Raw genomic sequence first — 25376 nt, forward strand, 5'->3', positions numbered from 1 at the left:
TTGCCACTCAGTGCCTAAACCAATTATACACTGCCAAAGACCCCTCTGCGTAGGCAACCCTGCCCCCCTTTGTTTCTGCTGTATATATACAGCCATTTCAAAGAATAAAGTTGAGGCTTGATCAGAACCTTGTCTTGCCTCCATTCTTTCGCGTTCCTTGTTTGTCTCATTCTCTTAGGTGGTTCCTGCTGACCCCCACTGTTGCCCCGTGGGCGGGATATATATTTTCACCCTTGAAGCTACTGAGTCTGTGGGAGTCAATCTTCTGTAACTACCCTATTGTTTAAGCAGGTAATCAAAGGTCGAAGTCAGATAGCAAGGTTAAAATTCGAACAGCAGTTTTTACCAAAGTATGGTTGCCACTATATTTCAGGCATGGCCTGGCACCAGCAGTATAACCCCCTCCAGGGGCTGTGTCATGGTTTATGGTGGCTGTAAGATGGGAGCATTTAGCTAACAGGTCTTGCAAGACCAGTTTGTGGAGAAAGGGGCAGTGACCTTAACTGAAGAAGTAAAGGGCCTATATGCAGAAAACTACACGACACTGAAAAAAGAGATAGAGGAAGATGTAAACAAATGGAAGAACATACAATGTTCATGGATTGGTAGAATCAACATCATCAAAATGTCCATACTTCCTAAAGCAATCTATAGGTTCAATGCACTCCCTATTAAAATACCAACGGCATATTTCACTGACCTAGAAAGAACTCTCCAAAAGTTCATTTGGAACAATAAAAGACCCCGAATAGCCACAGCAATCCTGAGAAAGAAGAGTAAAGTAGGAGGGATCTCAATACCAGACTTCAAACTGTATTACAAAGCCACTGTTCTCAAAACAGCCTGGTACTGGCACAAAAACAGACATATAGATCAATGGAATCGAATCGAGAGCCCAGATATCAACCCAAATCACTATGCTCAATTAATATTTGACAAAGGAGGCATGAATATACAATGGAGTCAACACAGTCTCTTCAATAAATGGTGTTGGGAAAATTGGTCAGATACATGCAAAAGAATGAAACTAGATCACCAACTTACACCATACACAAAAATAAACTCAAAATGGATACAGGACTTAAACATCAGACGGGAAACCATAAAAATACTAGAAGCATCCACAGGCAACAAAATCTCAGACATATGCCAAAAGAACTTCTTCACAGATACTGCCCCTAGGGCAATGGAAGCTAAAGAGAAAATAAAGAAATGGGACTACATCAAAATAAAAAGCTTTTTTACAGCAAAAGAAACCATCAACAAAACAACAAGAAAGCCCACTGTGTGGGAGAACATATTTGCAAATGTTACCACTGATAAAGGTTTAATCTCCAACATCTACAAACAGCTTATACAACTAAATAAAAGGAAGATGAATGATCCAATTAAAAAATGGGCAATGGACTTAAATAGAATATTTTCAAAAGAAGACAGAAGGAAGGCCAAAAGGCACATGAAAACATGCTCAAAGTCACTAATTATCCGAGAGATGCAGATCAAAACAACAATGCGGTACCATCTCACACCTGTCAGAATGGCCAACATCAACAAATCAACAAACGACAAGTGTTGGTGAGGTTGTGGAGAAAAAGGATCCCTCGTGCACTGCTGGTGGGAATGCAGACTGGTGCAACCACTGTGGAGAACAGTGTGGAGTTTCCTCAAAAAACTGAACATGGAACTCCCATTTGACCCAGTAATCCCACTCCTAGCAATATATCCCAAGAAACTAGAAACACCAATCAGAAAGGATATATGCACCCCTATGTTCATAGCAGCACAATCTACAATAGCTAGAATCTGGAAACAGCCTAGGTGCCCGTCAGCAGATGATTGGATCAAAAAACTGTGGTACATCTACACAATGGAATACTATGCTGCCATAAAAAAGAAGGAATTCTCATCATTTGCAGCAACCTGGATAGAACTAGAGAACATCATGCTGAGTGAAATAAGCCAGTCAATGAAAGAGAAATACCACATGGCCTCACTCATTTATGGATATTAAAAAACATTATAAACTCACAAACCAAAAGATAGATATAAAGACAGTAAAGCAACAAGCAGACTGTAAAATTACAGCGGGGAGATCTTGGGGAGATAAGAGATCAACTGAAGGACTTGTATACATGCATATAAGTACAACCAATGGATACAAAACTCTGGGGAGGGAGGGTATGTATGGGGGGGGGCAATGTTAAAATATGTACAGAGATAATAATTTAATAATAAAAAAAGGGGCAGTGACTTAATTACACTCATCAAGAATGTACATTAGATTGCTGGCACACATTCAGATTGCTAGGACACCCCCCCACCTCCAACCCCCCTTCCCCCTCCACCCCCCCAATATCAGAATTACTTTGGAATTAGCCTTTTAGCCTTCTCACCCTGAGGGGTACGGAAAAGGGAAGCCACAAGTCACTCTCACATTTCACAGGTTTGCCCAATCTCCCCCCCCACTCCACCCTCCCCCCACCTTCCAGAGGCAAAAAGGCAATAGGCTCAGCCAAGATCAAAGTTGTTTTTTGCCAAAGAACTAGCCTAGGACATGACCACTCACCATAAACTGCTCTCCAATGGTCTTCAATTTCAGACCATCCTCTTTTTTGTGGTCCTCCCGTACCCCCATCCCTGCCCCAAAAGGCCCCTGCCTCCCAAGGCCACCAGCCAGCATGTAGCCCCTTTCCAGTCCACTCAGGCCATGTGGGCTGGGGATTTGCAAAGCACAGGCACATCCGGGACTCCTCTGCAACAAGGTTGTCGATCTTTCCAGGGTACTAGCTCTCCAGCACGCCCATGTCCCTGGGTGTGCAACTCTCAGCCAGGTTAGGATATGCATTCTCTAATCAGAACAGAACAATCCCATTAACAGAGCAGGATTACCATTTCTTCCCCTAGCAAAAGAGGGGGGAAAGTGGATGTGGGCTCCCTGAGAGGCTGGGTGGGGGTGGGGACCGGAGACCCGAACTTGGTTGTTCCCAGGAGTGCCTGATTTCCCCTAATCTGAGTACACAAAACCTCGGGAGTGTTAGGTTTGAGGGAGCAATTGAGTCAACACCCCTCCCCTGGGAACTGGCTTTTCAGGTCATTTCACTATGGATATTCCCTGTGCTGAGAGCACATTTCACTTCTGCTGACCACTTCCATTCTCTCCCCTGCGGGTATGCATAAAGAGGTCTTCACCCCCCCAAAAAACCCGCCAAAAGTCCTGTCAAGACCGCTGACTCCTGTCCCCGGGTGCTGGCGCCATGCAGGCTGAGCCAGGTGGTGTGCGGATGACCAAATAAATCCCTCCCCACTCTGGCTTCGTGCCTTCCTCCTTTGGCTCCTTTGGTGACCTAACAAGGAGCTGCCCACAGCATTCCTCGCCCCTCCCTGGGACCAAGCTATCTTTTGTTAACATGTGGGCCACCCCAGGATTGCGGGATGTCTTGCCACAAACAGGGACACTTACCCAAAGGGCCACAAAGCTCCACAGAGCCCCACTTGAGGACTCTACATGGTGTGTGTTGTAGATGGTGGATGGGCTCCCGGTGTCTGACCTAAGAGTCAGGTCAAACCTGGGGTCAGCAACCTTGGTACTGGGGTTCTGGCTGGCAAAGAATTCAGAGCCACGACCCAAACTCTAAGAGGACATTTATCTGGTAAATCACAGAGGGAGCAAAAGTAATGTCTAGAGGACTTGGGCCTAGGAAAAAAAGTTATACACGCAAAGGAAGGGCCCTTGGAGCTTGGGAGTGAGGAAGATGACAGTAACAGGCCTTGGGAAGGGAGGGGAAAGGCAGGGGCTGTCCTGGGAAGAGAGTGAAACAAAAATGCTGTGGTGATAGGTGAAAGATGAAGTAGAGAGGGTCGGAGACTGGGATTCCAGGACACAGGCTCTATTGAAGAGAAGTGTGCCACTGCCAGCTGCTTCCAGAGAGAGTAGAAGAGCACGAGGGCCGGGCTACAAGCACCTTTTCAGGGGAGAAGGGATGGGGCTTAGGGCACTCAGCACGCTCTGATTGGTGGTTTCATGTAAGGCCTATGATTAGGGACCTAGGGACTTAGGAATCAGGGGCTTAGGGTACTGGGCAGTTGCTGATTGGTGGTTCAATGGTCACGAATGTCCGGCTGCAGGTGGAGTTTATGCCTGTCCATCAGTTGGTGGAAGGGAGGATGTATCATTCCAGGCTTCTGGTAATATTTTTTAAAAAACTGAGAGTCTGGGCAAGGTCAGGAGGCGAAGGTCAATCTTCCATAATTACTTTTAGCTGAGTGGGTTCGTCGTTAGGGACATCTACCCGGGGTCTCAAAGATTCTGGTGTTCCGTTCTGAACTCAGTGCCAGATAGATCTGTCCTACCTTCTGGTTGGCGAATGCCTGCATTCTGTTCTGTAAAAGACTAGTAAAACAGCGCATGAGACAGGGCTCAAAGGGCAAGATTAAGAGTATAGATACCAGTGGGCTTAATAGTGGGGGAAGCCACGGACTAAGTGAGCCAAAAACAGGTAATGGTTTCTGTGCTGGATGAGGGGTGTAGCAGCATGATTTCCCAAGAGACTGGTTGGTGACGTCTTGAGAGCGATCCTGTTGACTCACGAGGGATGTAAAAGCTGGTCCTGAGGTTGCCATTGAGCCTCTTGTCTGGTTTTGCCGCTTTTCTGCGCCTGGAGCTGACAGTTCCCTGAGACCTAGATGTTACTTTCAGGGGAAAAGTGTAGGGGTTTTCGTTGCCTCACTAGTGATATGAAAGGGGAGACCAGGTTACCCTGGGAGTGAGGTTCTTGTTTTCCCAGTTTTGCCCCTTGCTGGGCATCCACATGTTTCTTGTAGGTCCTGAGTCAGGGTTTCAAAGTGGGTAGAGCAGAGGTTAAGCTCCCTATGGCAGTTCCAACTCATGCTGTGATGACAAGGGTTAGAAGTACAGGGATGATCTGGACTCTTCTTTTGTCAGATATGATGGATACGGGGACAGGTAAAGACTGATTATTGAGGCTGCATCTACATTGGGTGAGAGATAGATGAGAGTACAGGTTCCTGTCCTGCAATAGGGAGACAGATGTATGTGTGTTCCCCACAGAAGAAGAAAAATCCCTGATGATGGAGACAAGCTGATAGGTATAGGGAGAAGAGGCGGGCTAAAGGGTATGAGATTCCTTTTTCTACTCCAAGCTGAGAGAGTAGTCACCATGGCGCTACCAATAAGAGGTGATGGATGAGTGATTGAGACTGTGTTGCAGTGAAAGTGGGAGGGAAAAGGGAAGGAAAGGAGTAGTGAAAGCCGGGGACCTGGATGGTTGGATAAGAAGTTAGAGCCGAAACCGGTTTGGCTCATCGGTACAGCGTCGGTGTGCGGACTGAAAGGTCCCGGGTTCGATTCCGGTCAAGGGCATGTACATTGGTTGCGGGCACAACCCCGGTGGGGGGTGTGCAAGAGGCAGCTGGTCGATGTTTCTCTCTCATCAACGTTTCTAGCTCTCTATATCTCTCCATACCTCTCTGTAAAAAAATCAATAAAATATATATAAAATAAATAAATAAATAAATAAATAAATAAATAAATAAATAAAAGAAGTTAGAGACTCTGAATATTCTGGTCAGCTTAAGAAGTGGCTAGCAACCTTGTCCTGCCAGGCTTGGAGACTGCAGCCTCACTTTAAAAGGCAGGACGGGAGGGAGCGGGGAGACTCCGCAACCTGTCCCCAGTCTTGCCAGCCCTCTAGCCGCTTAAGTTTTTTAAAAAAATATATTTTATTGATTTTTTTTACAGAGAGTAGGGGGAGAGAGAAAGAGTTAGAAACATCGATGAGAGAGAGTCATCGATCAGCTGCCTCTTGCACACCCCCTACTGGGGATATGCCTGCAACCAAGGTACATGCCCTTGTCCAGAATCGAACCCGGGACCCTTGGGTCCGCTGGCCGATGCTCTATCCACTGAGCCAAATCGGTTTCAGCTAGCCGCTTGAGTTTTTAAATGGCCCAGCATTCTTCCTAGAGATAGAGGAGACGAGAAAATGAGGCATTTAAGGTCCTTGTGGAATGAGAGAGTGAAACTGAGGTAGGTGACTGTGGTTTGGGAAAACTGGGCTTCGTGAGGGCATGCTTGAAAGCCCTGGCTGGGCACTAAGGTAGAACGAGAAAAGAACGAATGGGGAAATTTGAGGTGGCTAATGGCTGTGAGACTGATCCCTCAACCCCCATCATAGAGACTAAGGAGTGGAGAGGGGTCTCAGCGAGTTCAGAGAGGGCAGAATAAGTGGCCCTAGTGTCGATTAAAAATGAGATGGGCTTACCTGCCACCATAGTCGTTGCCTGAGGCTCTGTCCTGGTGATGTAAGTCAGTGAGGCCCTGCCGGGGCCTGGGCAGCTTCTTTGGTGCCCAGGCCCACGAGATCTGGGAGCTCCAAACCGGATCCAGAGGGCAGCCATGCTGGACTGGCTGAAGCCTGACCCGGAGGAGCCAGACTACAGTCTGATTTCCAGTGGTCTTCTCTTCCGAGCCTTGGGCAGGACCATGGCGGGGGTCTCGGGTTTGAGCGGAACTTGGCTCAGTGTCCTTCCTTGCTGAATGTGAGGGATGAGCCCGGAGGAGGCTTGGCCCCTGACTTACCCACGGTTGGAGGACTGGCACTTTGTTTGGGGTTCTTGAGAGTGGTGGGCAGGAGCTGGAAGGCCTCCTACTGAGCCTCAGCTTTGGCCTGATCTCTCCTTGTTGTTGGGTTTGGGTCTCCTGGTCTCTATTATTAAAGACCTTAAAGGTCAGGTTAATGAAGTCTTATTGAGGGGTTTGTGGCCCTGCATCATATTTTTGAAATTGCAGCATATGTTGGGGAAGTAAAGGTTGTCAGGTGGGTGGAAAACGACACCTGAAGTGCCTCTCAATCTGTGAGGCTGGACACAGAGAATGGGATGTGGACTCAGACTACGTCCTCAGTTACTGCTGCTTTCCTTGGGTAGAGGAGGGGGAAGAGGAGGAGAGGTAGGGCGGCAGCAATGGGTGCCCACACCAGGCCAGGCCTGGGGAGGCGGGACTTAATGCTTTAAAATGGCGTCCACCCTGGAGGTCAGTTCCTCCCAGTGATACCAACAACAATCCAAACTTGACTACAACAAGGCTGTACACATAGTCCACAAAAGGGGGCACCAAGAGTGTCCACCTCAGGTAACTGGGAGACTGACCCACTGAACCATACAGGACACCTTAGCACACAAAGCCACCCTACCAACTCAGGGAAGCAGCAAAAATGCTGAGACAAGGAAAGAGATCACAAACGAAAGAAAGGGAGGACAAAAAGTGACTGGATATAGAGTTCAAACCCACGCTTATAAGGTTTTTCAAGAATTTCGTAGAAAAGGCCGATAAAATAAAGGGACCTATGAGGATATGATAAGGGATCAACTAGAAATAAAAAGGGATCAACTGGAAATAAAGAATACATTGTCTGAAATAAAAAAATATACAGAGTTGTAAAAACAGAATGGAAGATCGCAAGAATCAAGTCAAATATTTGGAACATAAATAGCCAGAAGACACTCCTACACAGAAGCAAGAAGACAAGAGAAGACAGAAAGTTGAATATAATGTAAGAAACCTCTGGGACAACTTCAAGTGAACCAACATCAGAATTATGGGGGTTCCAGAAGAAGAGAGAGAGCAAAATACTGAAAACATACTGGAAGAAATAGTGACAGAAAACTTCCCCCACCTGGTGAGAGAATTAGACTTACAAGTCCAGGAAGCCCACAGAACTCCAAACAAAAGGAATCCAAAGAGGACCACACCAAGACACATCATAATTAAAATTCCAAGAGCAGCTGAAACCGGTTTTTCTCAGTGGTAGAGCGTTGGTCTGCGGACTGAGGGGTCCCAGTTCGATTCTGGTCAAGGGCATGTAAATTGGTTGGGGGCACATCCCTGGTAGGGGGTGTGCAAGAGGCAGCTGGTCAATGTTTCCCTCTCATCGACGTTTCTAGCTCTCTATCTCTCCCTTCCTCTCTGTTTAAAACCAATAAAATGTATATTAAAAAAAAAATTTCAATAGCAAAAGACAGAGAATATTAAAAGCAGCACGAAAAAAGCAGGTAGTTATCGATAAGGGAGCACCCATACGATTTTCAGCGGATTTCTCAACAGAAAGCACGCAGGCCAGATGGGAATGGTAAGAAATATTCAAGGTGATGAATAGCAAGAACCTACAGCCAAAAATACTCTAACCAGCAAAGCTATCATTCAGAGTCAAAGGCCAGATAAAGAGCTTCACAAATAAAATAAAATAAAAAAGCTAAAGGAGTTCATCACCATCAAATCAGAATTATATGAATAGCTGAAAGGGGTTCTTTAGGAAGAGAAAGAAAATAAAGATAAAAATTGTGAACAACAAATACGTAACTATCAACAAGTGAATCTATAAACCAAGGGAATTGAAAAATCTGATGAACAATATTAACTGGTGAATATAATAGAATCAGAGGTATGAAAGGGGAGTGAACTGACAATTCTCAGGGGAAAGGGGAGGGGGGAAGGGTGGGGGAAGAGTCTGCACAAAAATTGTGCACCTATTGATGAGGACAATAGGGGTGGGGAAGGGGCAGAGTGTGGGGTGGGAACCTGGTGGAGGGGAGCAATGGAGGGGGGGGAAGGGAAATGTGGAACATTATTTGCAATAATATGAACAATAAAGATTTATTTAAAAATAAATAAATAGCCAGGACCGGTTTGGCTCAGTGCATAGAGTGTCGGCCTGTGGACTGAAAGGTCCCAGGTTCTATTCCGGGCAAGGGCATGTACCTTGATTGAGGGCATGTCCCCAGTGGGGGCTGTGCAAGAGGCAGCTGATCAATGATTCTCTCTCATCGATGTTTCTAACTCTCTATCCCTCTCTCTTCCTCTCTGTGAAAAATCAATAAAAAAATATATTAAAATAAATAAATAAATAAAATAAAATAAAACGGCGGCCACCAAGGGGAGAATATGTGGTTGAAGAAGGACAGGACAAGCAGCCAATGTGGTGGCAGGCTGCTCACAATACACAAGGAAAGAGCAACCCAAAACAGATATCACATTTAGCTGTTTGGTGGGGAGGCTGGCTGGTGGGCTGGATGGCAGGCAGTTAGAATTTTCCGAAGTAGGAATACCCCACTCTACAAGGGCGGGACCAGAAGGGCTGCACAGGGAGGGCCATGCAAGCTCCTCTACCTCCTCCACCACTGCTGCCCCTGCTGTAGCTGCAGCAGCCTCTGAGGCCACGCAGGCAGTGGCCAGTGGGCGGGACCAGTGGGTGTTAGGGGGGAAAAAAATTAAAACTCTTTCCGGAGTCCTGAACTCCAGCATTGACCTGGGAAAAAGAGTGCTCAGTCAGAGAGGGACAGATTTAGGGTTGTAAGGAGGTGGTGGGAGTGAGACACATGGAAAGATATGATCCGCTGGGTCTAAGAGTCAGAACACAAGGAAATGGGTTTGAGAGCGCAAAGAGGACTTCCAGAGGAGGATCAGATGGTGGAACATGAGGAGTAAAGCTAGAAGTGACAGTGGGAGGGGAGAGAGGAAGGGAACACTGTTCCTAGAAATCTCTGAGGCTTCCTTGTCCCTTGGCAAAAATTATCTAGATCTCGGAGGATATTGGAATGCCATTTTATGAGGCTGTCTGGAGGAGGATATTGGAACCGAAAGTGCCATTTTAAATGAGCTTTTTGGTTTGAAGTAGCCAGATTGGAATAGAAAGTCGAGGGGGTATGGATTGAGAGGTTCCCAAGACTGGAGGGAAGTGGCCACCGAGAAGTTGGGGAGGGAATAAGAGGCGTCCTCCTCTGCCTCAAAGCCAACCTGTAAAGAGATGAGAAAGGGTCCCAAGGTCGTCACCCCGAAACCTTTCCTGTGGAGTAGAACAGAGTTTTCCCAGCCAGGCGCCTGGGCTTCTGTAGAACATAGAACGTGAATGTATTGGGTCGGCAACTAAGTAATTGCGGATTTTTTAAAGAAAATCAAAGACAATTTTTTCATGGAACTAAATAACTTTATTCTGTAATGTATTGCCCATTTTGATCAATGACCTTTTGCCATCTTTCAGGCAGCATCATAATCCCACGTTCAAAAAACTTCTGGTTTTTATTAGCAAAAAACTGAATCAGGTACGATTTGACATCATCATCATTATTGAAATTTTTACCATTCAAGGAGTTTTGTAAAGATCGAAACAAAAAGTAATCAGATGGTGCAAGGTCAGGACTATATGGTGGATGTGGCAAAACATCCCAACCAAGCTCCATTAATTTTTGCCGAGTGACCAAAGATGTGTGTGGCCTTGCATTGTCATGATGGAATACAACACCTTTTCGATTTGTCAATTCGGGCCGCTTTTCTTCAACTGCATTGTTTAATTTCGTTAGTTGTTCAATGTAGACATCAGAATTGATCGTTCGGTTGGGTGGTAAGAGTTCAAAGTAGACAATTCCTTTGTAATCCCACCAAACTGATAACAAAACCTTCTTTTGATGAATATCAGCTTTTGATGTTGTTTGAGTTGGTTCACCTGGCCTGCTCCACGATCTTTTCCGCTTGATATTGTTGTAAACAACCCATTTTTCATCGCCAGTTATCAGTCGTTTTAAAAATGGATCATTTTCATTACGTTTCTTTAGCAAATCGCAGCTGCTAATGCGTTGCGTTAACTGTGATTCTTTCAGTTCGTGAGGAACCCATGTATCGAGTTTTTGAACATAGCCAAGTTGTTTTAAGTGATTTTCAATGCATGTATGTGATACATGAAGCTTCTCTGCAATCTCACGTGTTGTACTGTGACAGTCCGAATTGATTATTGCTTTGATTAGGGCATCATCAACTTCAACTGGACGACTAGAGCGTTTTTCATCTTTGAGTGAAAAATCACCAGAACGAAATTTGGCAAACCAATTTTGACACTGCCGTTCTTTTAAGGCTTCGTCACCATATACAGCACATAACTTTTTATGAGCTTGCGATGCATTTTTCCCTTTGCAGAAATAAAAAAGCAAAATATGACGAAAATGTTCCTTTTGATTTTCCATTTTTCAACGAACGCCAAACGAAAACTACAAAACAGATCAAAAAACTTTTTTTACTGATTAACAGCTGAATAGCCAACTATCAAATAACAAAATGTGTTTTACATTTGTACTATGTCTGCAAACCTAAAAATTCAACTGAAGCCATATATGTGTGAAACCCGCAATCACTTAGCTGCCGACCCAATACAACGTAGAACGCGTAGCCGAGTAGACAGGAAAACTCTGAGGCCCTTCCAGGTCAAGGGAATGGGGGGCGGATGGGGAGGTTGGGAAGGTCCCCGAGGCCTACCGGTAAGAAAGCGAGGAGATTCCCACTTGTCCTGGTATGGCAGGGTTGGAGAGGTATTTTGAACCGGCCAATCAACTTAGGACCATACCACCCAGCAGGGCCAGAGGATTTGCCACGTTCACCTGGGGCTGAGGCACCATTAAAAAAGATGAAATAGAGTGGGCCTGAGACCAAGATGACAGAACACAGGATTAATTGAAGAGAAGAGTACCATTGCCAGCTGCTTCCAGAGAGAGAGCAGAAGAGAGCGAGGGCCGGGATACAAGCACCTGTAAGGGGAGTAGAGGGGATGGGGCTTAGGGCACTCAGCACATGCTGTTTGGTGGTTTCATGTGAGGCCTACGATTAGGGACTTAGGGACTTAGGAATCGGGGGCTTAGAATATTTGGCAGGTGCTGGTTGGTGGTTCAATGCTCAGGAATATCCAGCTGCAGGTGGAGTTTATGCCTGTCCATCAGTTGGAGAAAGGGAGGATCCATCAGTCGGTCAGAATGCTTCGTCTCAGAAAACTGAAGAGTGGATTCAAAGACAAAAACGGTGGATAGAAACTAACCTTTTGGTGGTATTGTGGGAGCACTCACTCGACGATCTTGCTTGACTCTGCCAATTGTTGGGAGCGCTGGACCTCGGATGCTGGGCATAAGACAGAGAAGACATGAGAAGTTGTAGGCACATGCAGGAGAGCCTATTGTAGATCAAGTAGCCATTGCTAATCTAGAAGCCAATAAATAAATTAATTCTTCAAGATAACCCCACAAGAGCAGGTATAGAAAGCAGCCCATCGCCAGCTGGTCAGTAGAAACTTATATAGACGCTCAAACAGAGGAAGCCTCATGCCAACTAGTGATACACGATCAAAGAAGAAAAAACCCATTGAAACCTGTAAAGCATTCCTGGGAGTTGATTGGAGCCTAACTGTGGACACATGCTGGGAAGCAGAACCTCAACGAATTGAGATAATGTTCTGGATATTGGTGGGTTACATCTGTATTTATACTTTACAATCAAAGGAGGGATGTAGGTGGGTTACATGAAATGCATCGGGGAGAGATTCTGGAGGTGGGAGAAAGCAGAGCTGGGAGAAACCCTGGGTTGGATAAAAAGTAAAATGATGGACACATACTTAAGTGGTTGCAGGGACACTTAACGTGATAATGAAGGAATTTTTGGCATCTGTCCTGGCGCCCAGCACATTTGGTGATGCCCCAGGGGGCCCAGAAAGAGGGAGGTTACCCATCACCCAGACATTTCAAGGGCTCGTTTTGGTAGAGGCAAAGCGACAGATAGGCTCAGTTAAGGTAAAGGTTGACCTTGTCATTGAAGATACCAGCCTAAGACATAAGTGCCCACCATAACTGCATTTAGTTAAAGTTTAAGTTCAGACCATCCTTTGTGGCTACTGTAGGTCTATGAGTTTGCCAGGCCGCCGTGCAGGCCTCCCCTGAGCTAGTCAGGTTAGTATGTGGCCGTTTTTCATCCACAGTACGGAATTTAACTTGGCTGTAATGACAGAGCATGTGTGCAAGTAGCTAGAGGGAAGCCTGGCATGGCTGCAATGCAGACATGGGTCTGCTTCCTCCTCTGTTGCTTCCAGCTTAGCATTCAGGGACAGGGTTCCCACCTCCCCCTCTTCAACCCCAGCTGAAGGCAGGGCCAGCCCCACCCACTGCCACGCCCTGCCATTGTTGCCTCAGCTGACCCAGCCACTATGCCCTTGGCAGGAAGTGGCCACTGCAGATGGCGGGGGCCAGGTTTCACTGAGGACCCTCCCTCTCTGCGTGCCCATCCACGCTTCTCCCCACCCAGGCCATGAGGCTGGCAGCGGGCCCGGTCACCCTCAGGACGCCCCTCTTGCTGCTTGGGCTCTGGGTGGTGCTGGCTCCCGCCCAGTGTTCTCAAGGTCGTCCCTCCTGGCGCTACGTCTCCTCGGAGGTGGTGATTCCCAGGAAGGAGCAGCACCATGGCAAAGCCATGGCGGCAGCAGGCTGGCTCTCCTACAGCCTGAGGTTTGGGGGCCAGAGACACGTCCTCCACATGCGACGCAAGAGACTCTTTTGGCCTGGGCAGCTGGTGGTGATGACCCAAGATGACCAGGGCGCCTTGCAGGTGGACTACCCCTTTTTCCCTCTCGACTGTTACTACCTGGGCTACCTGGAGGACGTCCCTTTCTCCATGGTCACCGTGGACACGTGCTATGGGGGCCTGGAAGGCATCATGAAGGTGGATGACCTGGCCTATGAAATCAAACCCCTCAAGGATTCCCAGAAGTTTGAGCACATCATTTCTCAGATTGTAGCCGACACTAACGCCATAGGACCCATGTCCAGGCTGGGACACAAGGCTGAGAGGCACCCGCCTCTCTCTGACCCGGACCCCAGTGCAGCCTCCAGGATCAGCAGTAAGCTCTATTCATCCCACATTGGACATATGAAAGGCTGTCTCATGAGTGCCCATTCCATTTATACTCTGTACAACAATGTGTCACAGTGTGCCCAATTCCTGGTACAACTAGGTAGTTTAATAGACGCCATGATGCGAGGTCTCAATATGAGATTCCACATCAGCCTCCTTGTCATTTATGATAAGCAAGAGCCAGCAGATATGAACAACCATAGAGTGCCAGGCAGTCCATTTGCTAAGAATTATGCCAGCAACATACACAGATTCTTTCTTATATATCCAGCCTTGATTGTGAACAGAAATGGGCCCCATGAACTTAATCATCTACCACGCAGTTACCAGATGTGCGGTCCTTCAAATCTCATCTTTCTGGGTGAACTATCCAGACATTATTTATTGTTATCAATTATAGCCGCCCACCAAATCGGGATCCTATTGTCTATTTGGGTAGATACGAGCGAATGTGTTTGCCAGAGAAGGACCACCTGCATCATGTACAGATACCCTGTGTTGACAGATGCATTCAGTAACTGTTCCTTTACACACTTACAACACCTATTGGCTAACAATATAAACAACTGCCTTTTCTTAGAAGTAGGGTACTCAAACAGTAGCCTGGCACCCTTTCGATGTGGAAACTATGTGGTGGAAGACAAGGAGCATTGTGACTGTGGGACCTTCAAGCAGTGTTACATCAACCCATGCTGCGAAACTGATTGCCGCTTTACGCCTAGGAGCATTTGTGACAGGGACTCCTGCTGTGAAAACTGCACCTACACACCCGCGGGGACGCTCTGCAGAACAATCCAGAACATCTGTGACCTTCCGGAGTACTGCAATGGGAACGAACCATGGTGCCCCAGCAATTTTTATCTTCTAGATGGAACCCCATGCACGGAAGACGGCTACTGCTACCATGGCAATTGTACCGACCGCAGTCTGCACTGCAAGGAGATCTTTGGGAAAGGGGCACTGAATGCTCCAGACGCCTGCTACAACATAAATACAAGGGGCAACCGGTTTGGACACTGTCAAATTACTTCCTTGCCCAAACCAACTCCTTGTGAGATGGCTGACGTTAAGTGTGGGCGCCTGCAGTGTGTCAATGTCACTCATTTGCCTCGGTTGCAGGAACATGTGGGGTTCCATCACTCAGTCCTAGGGGAGTTCTTGTGTTTTGGGGTGGGTGCACATCGTGCAACAGAAACAACTGATGTGGGTGCTGTGAGACCTGGTACCGCCTGTGGGGGTGGAAAGTTCTGTCTTCAGGGCTTCTGCAATGTTACTCTGGCTGCCATAGAGTACAACTGTCCCCCTTCGAAATGCAACTACAGGGGCATGTGCAACAATAAGGGAAACTGCCATTGCCATGTCGGCTCAGACCCTCCCCGGTGCATAAGCATTGGTGCAGGAGGGAGTATGGACAGCGGACCCCCTCCAAGAAGAAAACGGATAGTGATGGAAAGTCGAATGTTAGTGGTGTATTTGAGAGTGTTTTTTGGCCGCTTGCTTGCCCTCATAGCTGCACTGCTCTTCGGTGTAGCCACGAATGTTAGAACTGTCCAGACCACTACAGTCAGTGAAGTAAACGCTAAGGTAGAGGAAACAGCAAGTCAGTCTTCCGACCTGGAACAACTCAGGCAACATGAAGAAACACCTGCAAAAAGACACCATAACTAGCTGGCAGATCTCAAGCCCACACATCTGAGCGGCTGCAGGGGTCCTGCCCCACATCCAGGGTGCACACTGTGGACGTTTTCACACCTCTCTCTCTGACAGCTCTCTGGCCAGCGTCTGCAATAAAGTGTGAGCACTGCACACTGGCTCCTGTGCAGTCCTTGTAGGTATGTAAGAACCCTGAGTGAGGCTCGGGCCTGGAGAGGAGACCTGGTGAGCAGATGGCCTTGAGCTATGGACGCCTGTTCCAGGATTAGTGCCAGTGGCCACAGGTTCTTTTAGGGCCAATTTCTGACAGCTCCCACTACTGTGCCCTCGAACACCGAGTGTCCCTCAGTCCCAGGGCAAGGTCTCTAAACTGCTTGGGTTCAGAGCAATGGTGTGTCCCTCCCCTCTCCCAACCCTGTCATTTTCACACAGGGGTGGGGTGGTGTGGCTGTGGGCTGAGAGTGAGGGTTCCTTGTTTGCTAGTGACTCCTGAGCGCCCTGGCGAACACCCTCCCCTGTGTGGAGGCGGAACAGTGAGTGGCACTCAATCAGAAAGAAGTGGCCCTCCTGACTCTGGCCTCAGAGTGAGAAGGCAAGCCCAGAGCAGATAACCCTCCCCTTACTTGCTCCACCAGAACCATCCTCTTAGCTTCTGCAATCTCTCTTGCTACTCGCATGATGCAGCCAACCACCCAGGCTGCCACATGTGTGGAAAGAACCCTGAATGCTCGGAAGGTTATCATATATGGAAAACGGTCAGAACCCGGTCATGTGTGTGTGAACGACTGTGCCCCATGGCGTCAGCTACGGAGCCCGAGTGAGTCCCCACCTGCGGTTCTGTGGTCACCTCATATGGCTTAGGGTGGTGTCAGGTTCTGGGGCACACTGTCCTCCCAAGTGAATCTTATGCGGGTCAGGGGCTTATACTGACCTGCCAATGGTAAGAGGCACCTCATTCCCTGGGTGGGGAGTTGCCAGATGGATGACAAGAAGAGTTCCTCTCAGTTTGTCTCTCAACACTGTTCACTGGGAGGGTTTTAGTTCATCCTTTTGGACTCCATCATGGAGTGGGGGTTCCTCACAAACTACAGGTCTGGAATGTATGATTAAAAACTTGAAGAAAAGGTTCTCAGGAGATTATGGGGTCAGATTGACCCCTGGAAAGCTGCGTACCCTCTGTAATTGGAGTGGCCCACCTTTGCTGTAGGATGGCCTTCTGAAGGCTCTCTCTCTCTCTCTCTCTTTAAAATATATTTTATTGATTTTTTTACAGAGAGGAAGGGAGAGGGATAGAGAGTTATAAACATCAATGAGAGAGAGATATCGATCAGCTGCCTCTTGCACACTCCCTACTGGGGATGTGCCCACAACCAAAGTATTATACATGCCCTTGACCGGAGTCGAACCTGGGACCTTCAGTCTGCAGGCCAACGCTCTATCCTCTGAGCCAAACTCGTTTCTGCCTAAGGCTCTCTTGATGTCCCCATGTTCCGTGCTATGTATGGGGTCATCACTGGAAGCCACTGCCACCTGGACCGGTTTCCTCACATAGAACAATGGTTAGAAATAGCTCAGATTAACCTTCCTGGTTCCGGTTCTGCATTACTGGTCATGGACAGTGTAAGGTCCTCGTGGTAGAAAGTGAAAGGAAGACTGCACAGAAAGTACAGAGGCTCCCATATTACAAGGGGACTCAGAGGAAGCTATTTCACTGCTGCACCCTATGCCCTAATGCCCCACTACCTGAGGATAGGTAACCTCACCTGCTGAACAGCCCACACCCATCAATATCACCCCTTCCTCAATTAGCTTACCACCACAACCAGGGTCCCGTGAGCCTGTGGAAAGACATCTTGGGTCAGCGGTCCAAACCCAAGGACTAAGACTCCCAGGAGCAATGCAGATGTCATTGAGGGAGATGTGGGGTCCACCGAGAATAGGCCCTGATGGGACTCTATCAGAAGGGGAGTGAGTCTTCTAGTATCAGCCATTCTCCACCACTAACAAAAAAGAAAGCCGATGAATATTCTCTAAAGCCAGGAAATGGCTCCAGACTCCAGCCCAGCTGGACACCTACATGGAGAAGCCCGGGCATGGAAGCCTCGCCTGATGGAGAACCATGCTGGGACCCAAAGACAGAGGAGGGAAGAAGTCATCTACAAAGATACTGAGCAGCCTTCCTCCAAGGGATCAAGACAGGGGCCAAAGGCTACAGACATGGCAAATACCTCTAAGATCCTGCAGAAATGGGATGAGAGTTTGGCTGATTTTTATGAGAGACTCTGCAAGGCCTTCAGAATCTACACTCCAGAGGCCCCTGAAAGCCATCACATGGTCAATGCTGCCTTTCTGGGTAGGCTCAAACCGACATGAGACAGAAATCTCAAAAATTACAGGGGTTAGCCGGAAAGAATCCCACTGAATTGATAGAAATTGCCAACAAGGTCTTTGTGAACCCAGACTTTACTAACAAGAAGGAGAAAGAAGGAAGAATGAAAAGGGTGGAGGCTCTCCTGGCTGCTTCCTTGAAGCAATCAGTCCTGCCAGAAGCACCCAGACAGAGACAACGAGGGACTAAAAAACCAAGAAGGAAAGGGCCCCTGAGAAGGAACCACTGTCCCTCCTGCAAGCAATCTGTGCACTGGAACATTGAGTGCCCCAACTGTCAGTAAGGAAAACCAGGAGCTTCTGCTCGACCCATCCGCTATTATGCAGAACCACTGGAGGCCGACCAGATCGGCCTGGTAGCAGTAGATTTTGACTAGGAAGGACCAGCTCTATCCACCTTGGCCCCATGAGCCCATGGTCCAAGTGAAGGTTGGGGTCCAAACAGTCAAGTTTACTGTAGACACAGGGGCCAAACATTCTGTAGTGTCAGAAAAGGTGGCACCCCTATCAGGACAAGAAGTCACCATTGTGGGGGCTACCGAGACCCAAACCCATAGACCATTCTTTAGCCCCCGAAATTGCCAATTGGGGAGCCCTCAGGTAGTTCAGATAGTTCCTATATCTACCAGTGCGGGGCCTGCTATGGCGGGGATCTTCCTTCTCCGTGGCCAGCACGGAAAGAGAGATGAAATTGATTCTTCGTAGAGGCAGCCAGGGATTGAGAAATAATGAAATGAAGAGAGTTGATGTAGAAATAGGTTTAAGCCGGGACCCAGGTGGGTCACCGACCTCCTCTGCTGGAGAGACTGATGACCCCTGAGCCACACAGCACATCTATTTATTCTCCAATACACAAGGGGGCATTTTCAAAGGAAAAACAAGGAGCCTGGGAGGGGCCAGGTCCCACCCACTCCTTCCTGCCGGACAAACACAAGCCAGGAACTAAGAACATCACACTAATATAACTATAACATTGTACTTTTGAAATTGTGTGCAAAGCAGCAATTTAGGTGTTTACCTATGTTGACATCTTGGTTTCTCCCAGAGCGGTAGTGCACCTGACATGATTCCGCCAATATTCCTGGGCCTAGTCTGCAACAATCTAAAGAATGTCCAGGTGTTTTCCCAGGGGGCCCCCTACATAGCAGATTGCCCAGTCCTGCTGCTTTAGCTTCTGGCAATACGCTGCCCCGTCCTGGCTCTCAGGCTGCTCAGTGTTAAGTAAACTTGACTCCTGGAGGCGTCCCTGATGATGCTGAGGCAGGATTTTAGTGTAGCGTTATACTTTGTACTTTCACCAGCTCACATAACCCCAACCCATTTCAGCCTCTATCCCTGGAACCTGGTGGGTTCAGTGCATAGTGTCACTCATTAAAGAGAATCCAGGGACAGTGCAGGTGAGAGAGAAGGTATGTGAGGGCTTCACCCGTCCTGCCCCCGACTCCTGCAGCTTCACGTGGGAGAGGTCCCCTGGGCTCAAGGACCATCAGTCTTTTCAGTCAGCTGCCATCCATGACCCCTGTCTCACCCCTGAGACCCTGATCTTGGAGGGCTCTCAGCAGGCACAGGAGATGACCCAGCAGGCTCATCTTTAAGATCACAGAGCTGGGAGAAACCAAGATGTCTACATAGGTAAACATCTAAATTGCTGCTTTGCACACAATTTCAAAAGTACAACGTTATAGTTATATTAGTGTGATGTTTGATTTATATTTTAAGGATTTAAAACAGTGTGAGAATAATTATCTGTGTGATTTAAAATAGGAGTGAAAGCATTTACTTTTATGAGTGATTTATAGTTTAAGTGTGAATTGTATTTCTGATCTTATTCTGATTTTATTTTTAGTAAAAGAAATTATTTGAAATGTTTTTTAGGCTTAGTATGAGTAACTCCATTTAGTGTGACTTGAATCCATTTTGTAAAACTTAAGTTTTAAGAGTGACTCTGAGCCCCTAACTGTGTGAACGCCCTAACATGTGCTTATCTGGAAAGTTGTAACTGTGTGAACGCCCTAACAAATGTTTATCTGAAAAGCTGGAAAGTGAGACAAAAAGTACCTGGAGAGTGCCCGATTAGGCACACTGAAGATCCATTGGTTGCACCCAGAAGGAATAAGAGAATACCCAGAAATGGCCATAAAAGAGGGGACTTAGAGGCACTGGGCAGAGACCACGAAGGGACCCTCCACCTGACATATTCTCTCTACTCCCTTTTTCCTGTTCGAAATACTACATGAAACTCTGCCTGAGTGAAGCTATCACTTTGCCTGTGAGTCAAACTTCTGAGGCCTCGTTCCTGACCAAGATGCTGCAGCAACGTGTTCCTGTCCAGTGTGTGTGTCTGTCAGTGCGGATCTCTAGGTGACCTTCCTAGGCTTCTGGAAACCACCAGGACTCTGGTAAATAAACCTTGGGATTTGTGCATTCTAACTCTTGTTTCTGTGTTTAGTTTATGCACGGTCAATTTTTGTTAAGTACTGTGGGCAACCCATATAAGTCCAATCCTTTGGCTGAGGGACCCCAGTCACCTGTGCATACTTTCCCACCTGTGGGTGAGTTGGAACATACAACTTATAGACAAAATGGACGTCATAAGAACAATAGTAAAGCTGGCTGAGTGGAAATTTCACAACTAGAAGGAAAGAGAAAACCACTCTATAACTCAGAGGAACTGCAGAAGGCAGAGGTCCTGAGATGTGCGCATGCACTTGAGGAGAGGGCGATGCAATTGAATGTGTGGCTGTCTTTCTCAAGAGAGGGGAAGACAAAAGCTTCTGACTGCATGGAACTGGAGACCCTGGGGACCCAGACTCATATGGGGAGAAACTAGACTGTCTGGCAGTGGCTGAAACTCAAGAGTGGCTTTCTCTCAGAGGAGCTTGCAGCAATTTCTACAGGACTCTAAGACCCAGGGGCCTCTTAAGGCAGGGCTGACGAGGAAACCAATGTTGTCTGCTCCGCCCCATCCAAGCTGAGCAAAGAGGCTTTTACAAATCTTGTCTCATAAGGGTATCTCCAGCACAGATGTTCTCCCAGCATAGATACAGCTGATCCCCCACATCCAATTGGCCTGGAGGTCAATTCCTCCCAATGTCAATACTACCCAAGGCAATCTACAGATTCAATGCAATCCTTATTAATATACCAAGGGCATATGTCACAGAACTTGAACAAATACAACAAAAATTTATATGAAACAATAAAAGACCCTGAATAGCTGCAGCAATCTTGAGAAAGAACAAAGTTGGAGGGAATCACAATAGCGGATATCAAATTATGCTACAAAGCCATTATAATCAAAACAACCTGATACTGGTACAAGAATAGGCACATAGACCAGTGGTTGGGAAATCACAGCTCTGTAGCCACATGCCGCTCTTTAGCCCCTTGAGAGTGGCTCTTCCATAAAATACCATGTGCAGGCATGCGTGTACAATGTGATCAAAACTTTGCTTTGTGGCCCTTAACCTTTTCAACAAATGGTGCTATAACGATTGAATATCTATATTATAAAAAAAATAAGAACTTGGATGCATATCTCAAAATGCATTATAGACCTCAATGTAAGACCTAAAACTATACAACATCTAAAAGAAACAAAAGGAGAAATCTTTGTGACTTTGTTTTAATTGACAGTTTCTTAGATATGATACAACCCCCCCCCCCCCCAATCCATAAAAGAACAAATCGATTTAAAAAAAAAAAACTTCTGCTGAAATCGGTTTGGTTCAGTGTTAGAGCGTCGGTCTGCGGACTGAAAGGTCCCGGGTTCGATTCCGGTCAAGGGCATGTACCTGGGTTGCGGGCACATCCCCAGAAGGGGGTGTGCAAGAGGCAGCTGGTCGATGCTTCTCTCTCATCGACATTTCTAGCTCTCTATCTCTCTCCCTTCCTCTCTGTAAAACATCAATAAAATATATTTAAAACAAAACAAAACAAACAAAAAAAAAACTTCTACTCTTCAAAGACATTGTTAATAGAATTAAAAAAAAACAACCAAAAAAACAAAACAAAACAAAACAAAAAAACCCAAAACAAACCCAAACTGGGAGAATACTTTTACAAAACAAAAATGTAAGGAAAAAAAAAACAACTAGTATCCAGAATATATAAATAGCTTCTAAAGCAGAGGTTCCCAAACTTGTTTGTGCCGTAGACCCCTTGCCATGTTTTTCGGTTTTGGGTAGACCCCCTAATACCTGATATTGATTTTTTTGTAAATTTCTAACTGTAGTGAAGTTTAGTGTTAAAATTTAATAAAAAATAATGTACCTACTTTTCTCCGGCATTCTCAAACAAAATAACACTGATTCACTATAATTTGTATGATAAACTACCAGTTTATATTTTTTTAAATATTTTCTCAGCACTTTCCTATTCAAGATTCAGGAAACGAATGAACGTATTTTTCTCACATTCATATTTATAGAGTGAGGAATTGAACAAGTCGGTGCAAGTTCGCGAAGCTTTGAGACAAAAATTGGCAAGAATGTTTACTGCGCGTATGCTTGTAACAAGATGATACTGGTATATCATTATGTGCAGGTTTTTATCCTACAACTTACACAATTTTATAAACATATATAATAAATTTTTTACTTCATAGGTACTTTTATAAATAATTTATATGTTTTTATATTATAAGATAATATGATGTAAGTAAATAGGTACTATCAGTGTATGTTGAGATCCACTATCGTGGACCCCCATTTTCATTTCATGGACCCCCAAATTTTTTTTTCGCTGACGTAGACCCCTTGCAGGTTGTCATAGACCCCTGGGGGTCGATATAGACCACTTTGGGAATCACTGTTCTAAAGCAACAGTAAGAAAACAACTCACTTTTAAAAACCGGACAAAAGGCCGAAGCCGGTTTGGCTCAGCGGTAGAGCATTGGCCTGTGGACTGGAAGGTCCCAGGTTCGATTCCGGTCAAGGGCATGTACGTTGGTTGCGGGCACATCCCCGGTAAGGGGTGTGCAAGAGGCAGCTGGTCGATGTTTCTCTCTCATTGACGTTTCTAGCTCTCTATCTCTCCCCTTCCTCTCTGTAAAAAATCAATAAAATATATTTTAAAAAAATAAAATAAATAAATAAATAAATAAAAACTGGACAAAAGATCTAAACAGCACTTCACCAAAAGAAAATATACAAATGGAAAGTATGCATATGAAAAAATGCTCAAAATCAAAATCATTTTTATTAGGAAAATGTAAATTAAAATCACAATGAGATGCCACTGCATACCTACTAAAATTATTAAAATCAAAGAACCTGACAACAGAGACTTTTGGAATGCCTCTGATCACTTTGGAAGCACTTTGGCAGCTTCTTATAAAGTTAAACATACCCTTAGCATATGACCCACCAAGACTACCCCTAAATATTTACCCAAGTAAACTTAAAGCTTATATTCACACAAAATTCTGTATGTGAATAGTTATAGCAGTGTTATTCATAATCACCAAAAAATGGATATAATCAAGATCTCCTTCAACAGGTTAGTAGATAATCAAACTATGGAATACTGTAGAATTCTACATCTGATGGAATACCATTAAGCAATAAGAAATGAACTACTAATATATATAAATTCTCAAAATAATTATGCTGGCTTAAAGAAGCCAGCTATATAATAGTATTTACTATATGATTCCATTCATAATAAAACTGTAAAAATGCAAATTAAAAAAAAAAGAAACTTTGTGGCCTATGTGCAGAAGTTGGTTTTCGGCCTGGATGAGTCCATTTTTAATTTATTTTATTATCATTATTATTATTTTTTATTTCTTTATTGATTATGGTATCACATAATAGTCCTCATCCCTCCATTCCCATCCCAAATCCCTCCCTATGTATGCCTCCTCCCATCTGGGTGAGTTGATTTTGAAGAAGTGGCATTAGAACAAGTTGGGGTCAGGCGATGGGAGACAGGCATGCCTCAACTTATGCAGTGAGGGAGAGGCCAGAGAGATTCATGCACCAGCTGAGTGAGCCAGTCAGCCAGCAATCTCATGTGCAGGGGTTAGTGGTAGTCATGTCCACAAATCGCACAGGCGCCGGTGACAATTGTACCTACTCAAAGCAAATGTTACCTGTATTTTTCCAATCAGCTGCAAATCCTACAGTTATTTTTGTCATCAATTTAATAATTGAGTACCATAATTAAGTTAATAACAATGTACCTACCTGTATAGTTTAAGTTTAAAAAATTTGGCTCTCAAAAGAAATTTCAATCGTTGTACTGTTAATATTTGGCTCTGTTAATTAATGAGTTTGCCGACCACTGACATAGACCAATGGAGCATGCCCACTAGTTATGACCTGACAAAAGGACAAGACCATTGTCCATTTTAAAAGTACTGGTTAAGTTGCATAGTCCATATTTTCACCATGATTCCATGCTCAGTGTATTATCCTAGCCTCTGTGGACAGTCCCCACCCTCCCATTCATGCTGCAGACACTCTTGTTGCTCAGCCATCTCCCATTTGAGTCACTTAGGTTTTGGCCTGGTCTTGTTCCCCCTTTTTGGCTGTCATGTTTCCTTTATCTCAATTGAGTGTACTGTATTGGAAAGATGGGGGATGTGTTGATTAATTTATTGATAGCATGTTAGTGGTTAGTGGTGAGTCTCACCCACCCACCCACCCAGGTGTTCTATGTTTGGTGCAGGATCCTAGTTGTGATGTCTTAGTGGCTTCACCCCAAACTGGATGATGTCTTCCCTTTCCATGCAGCTGAGCTGAATTGGAAGTATGCCTATATCCCAGCTTCTGGCATAGCGCCCACAGGGTTTGCATCTTCCTGTGCAGCTGCAGGGAAATTTAAAACACTAAGTGCAGCCCATCCTCATAGATGTGCCAGAGACACCCCCCCCCTCCCTTTCTGGGTAATAAAAGCCTGGTATTTGGACTGTTTTCATCCTTCAGGTATCCCTCCACAGTTCACACTCTAATGATAGTGGACTATGCAGAGCAGAATTAGCCAAGAATCTGGAGTTAGATGTGTATTGTCAAGTCCTAGCAGTATTTGTGCTGTCAGCAGCCTCTTCCTCCTGCCCCAAGATGGCTACCAGCATATGTGGTTTTCTCAGCTGCACCCACATTCCTTGCAATGTGAGTAAGGTGAAGTCCATAAAGGGCTGTTTCTGAAACATGTCATATTTTCTTGCATGCATTTATTCTGGTGATGTATTTATGAGTTTCTGGCCTGCCCTTGGAACGCTTGTCATGATTCCATCCTTCCCCCTTCCCTCCCCATTCCTATGAACATATGCTTGATAGCGCTCATGGTGGCATTCATAATGTCTGATTTTTTAAGCCATGCACCAGTATTTAAGTCCTTGTGGTGTTGAAGCCATTGAAGTCTGCAGCTTCCTCTTGGGAGTTCATGCTGCTGAGTATTGGAATCCCAAGATAGCCTGCCATTGGCTTCACTTGCTCTCATATGGAGCTGCTAGTACTAAGCTATGCATAGCCCATTAAATCAAGAGTCTGTAGTTATATGTACAGCACAAACATTGTAGCAGCACTCTGGCTGACTGGCAACAGCCTTATATTCCCATGCCCCATCAACTTGCAAGGTGGCTGCCAGCAGCTATGGT

At 45.9% G+C, this 25376-nt stretch overlaps 1 protein-coding gene and 3 long non-coding RNA genes across 4 annotated transcripts in view; 2 read left to right on the top strand and 2 right to left on the bottom strand.

The window, feature by feature from the left end:
* Positions 1-4078: 4078 nt before the first annotated feature.
* On the bottom strand, positions 4079-6987 carry LOC311619970. Its single transcript, XR_014794614.1, has 2 exons — positions 6282-6987; positions 4079-4390 (listed from the first exon to the last, which is right to left on the bottom strand). It is a non-coding gene; the product is annotated as an uncharacterized lncRNA (long non-coding RNA).
* Positions 6988-8969: 1982 nt separating this feature from the next.
* Positions 8970-16757, bottom strand: LOC311619971. The gene is made up of 3 exons (XR_014794615.1): positions 16317-16757; positions 11874-11953; positions 8970-9811 (listed from the first exon to the last, which is right to left on the bottom strand). It is a non-coding gene; the product is annotated as an uncharacterized lncRNA (long non-coding RNA).
* Positions 11927-15553, top strand: LOC311619673 (disintegrin and metalloproteinase domain-containing protein 21-like). Its single transcript, XM_084878236.1, has one exon. The coding sequence runs from the start codon at positions 13130-13132 to the stop codon at positions 15398-15400; it is 2271 nt and encodes a 756-aa protein (XP_084734362.1). The 5' UTR covers positions 11927-13129; the 3' UTR covers positions 15401-15553.
* Positions 16758-19891: 3134 nt separating the features above from the next.
* LOC311610419 overlaps positions 19892-25376 on the top strand; it is a 42599-nt gene continuing 37114 nt past the window's right edge. Inside the window, exon 1 of the long non-coding RNA XR_014792959.1 lies at positions 19892-20172. This is a non-coding gene — a long non-coding RNA (uncharacterized lncRNA). The remainder of the gene's footprint in view (positions 20173-25376) is intronic.

The sequence above is a fragment of the Pipistrellus hanaki genome (assembly GCF_964339955.1).
Source record: "Pipistrellus hanaki genome assembly, chromosome: 1".
Lineage (NCBI taxonomy): Eukaryota > Metazoa > Chordata > Mammalia > Chiroptera > Vespertilionidae > Pipistrellus > Pipistrellus hanaki.

What these genes read in the sequence shown, in the direction of transcription:
- LOC311619673 (XM_084878236.1), top strand. Translation starts at nt 13,130, where the DNA reads ATGAGGCTGGCAGCGGGCCCGGTCACCCTCAGGACGCCCCTCTTGCTG.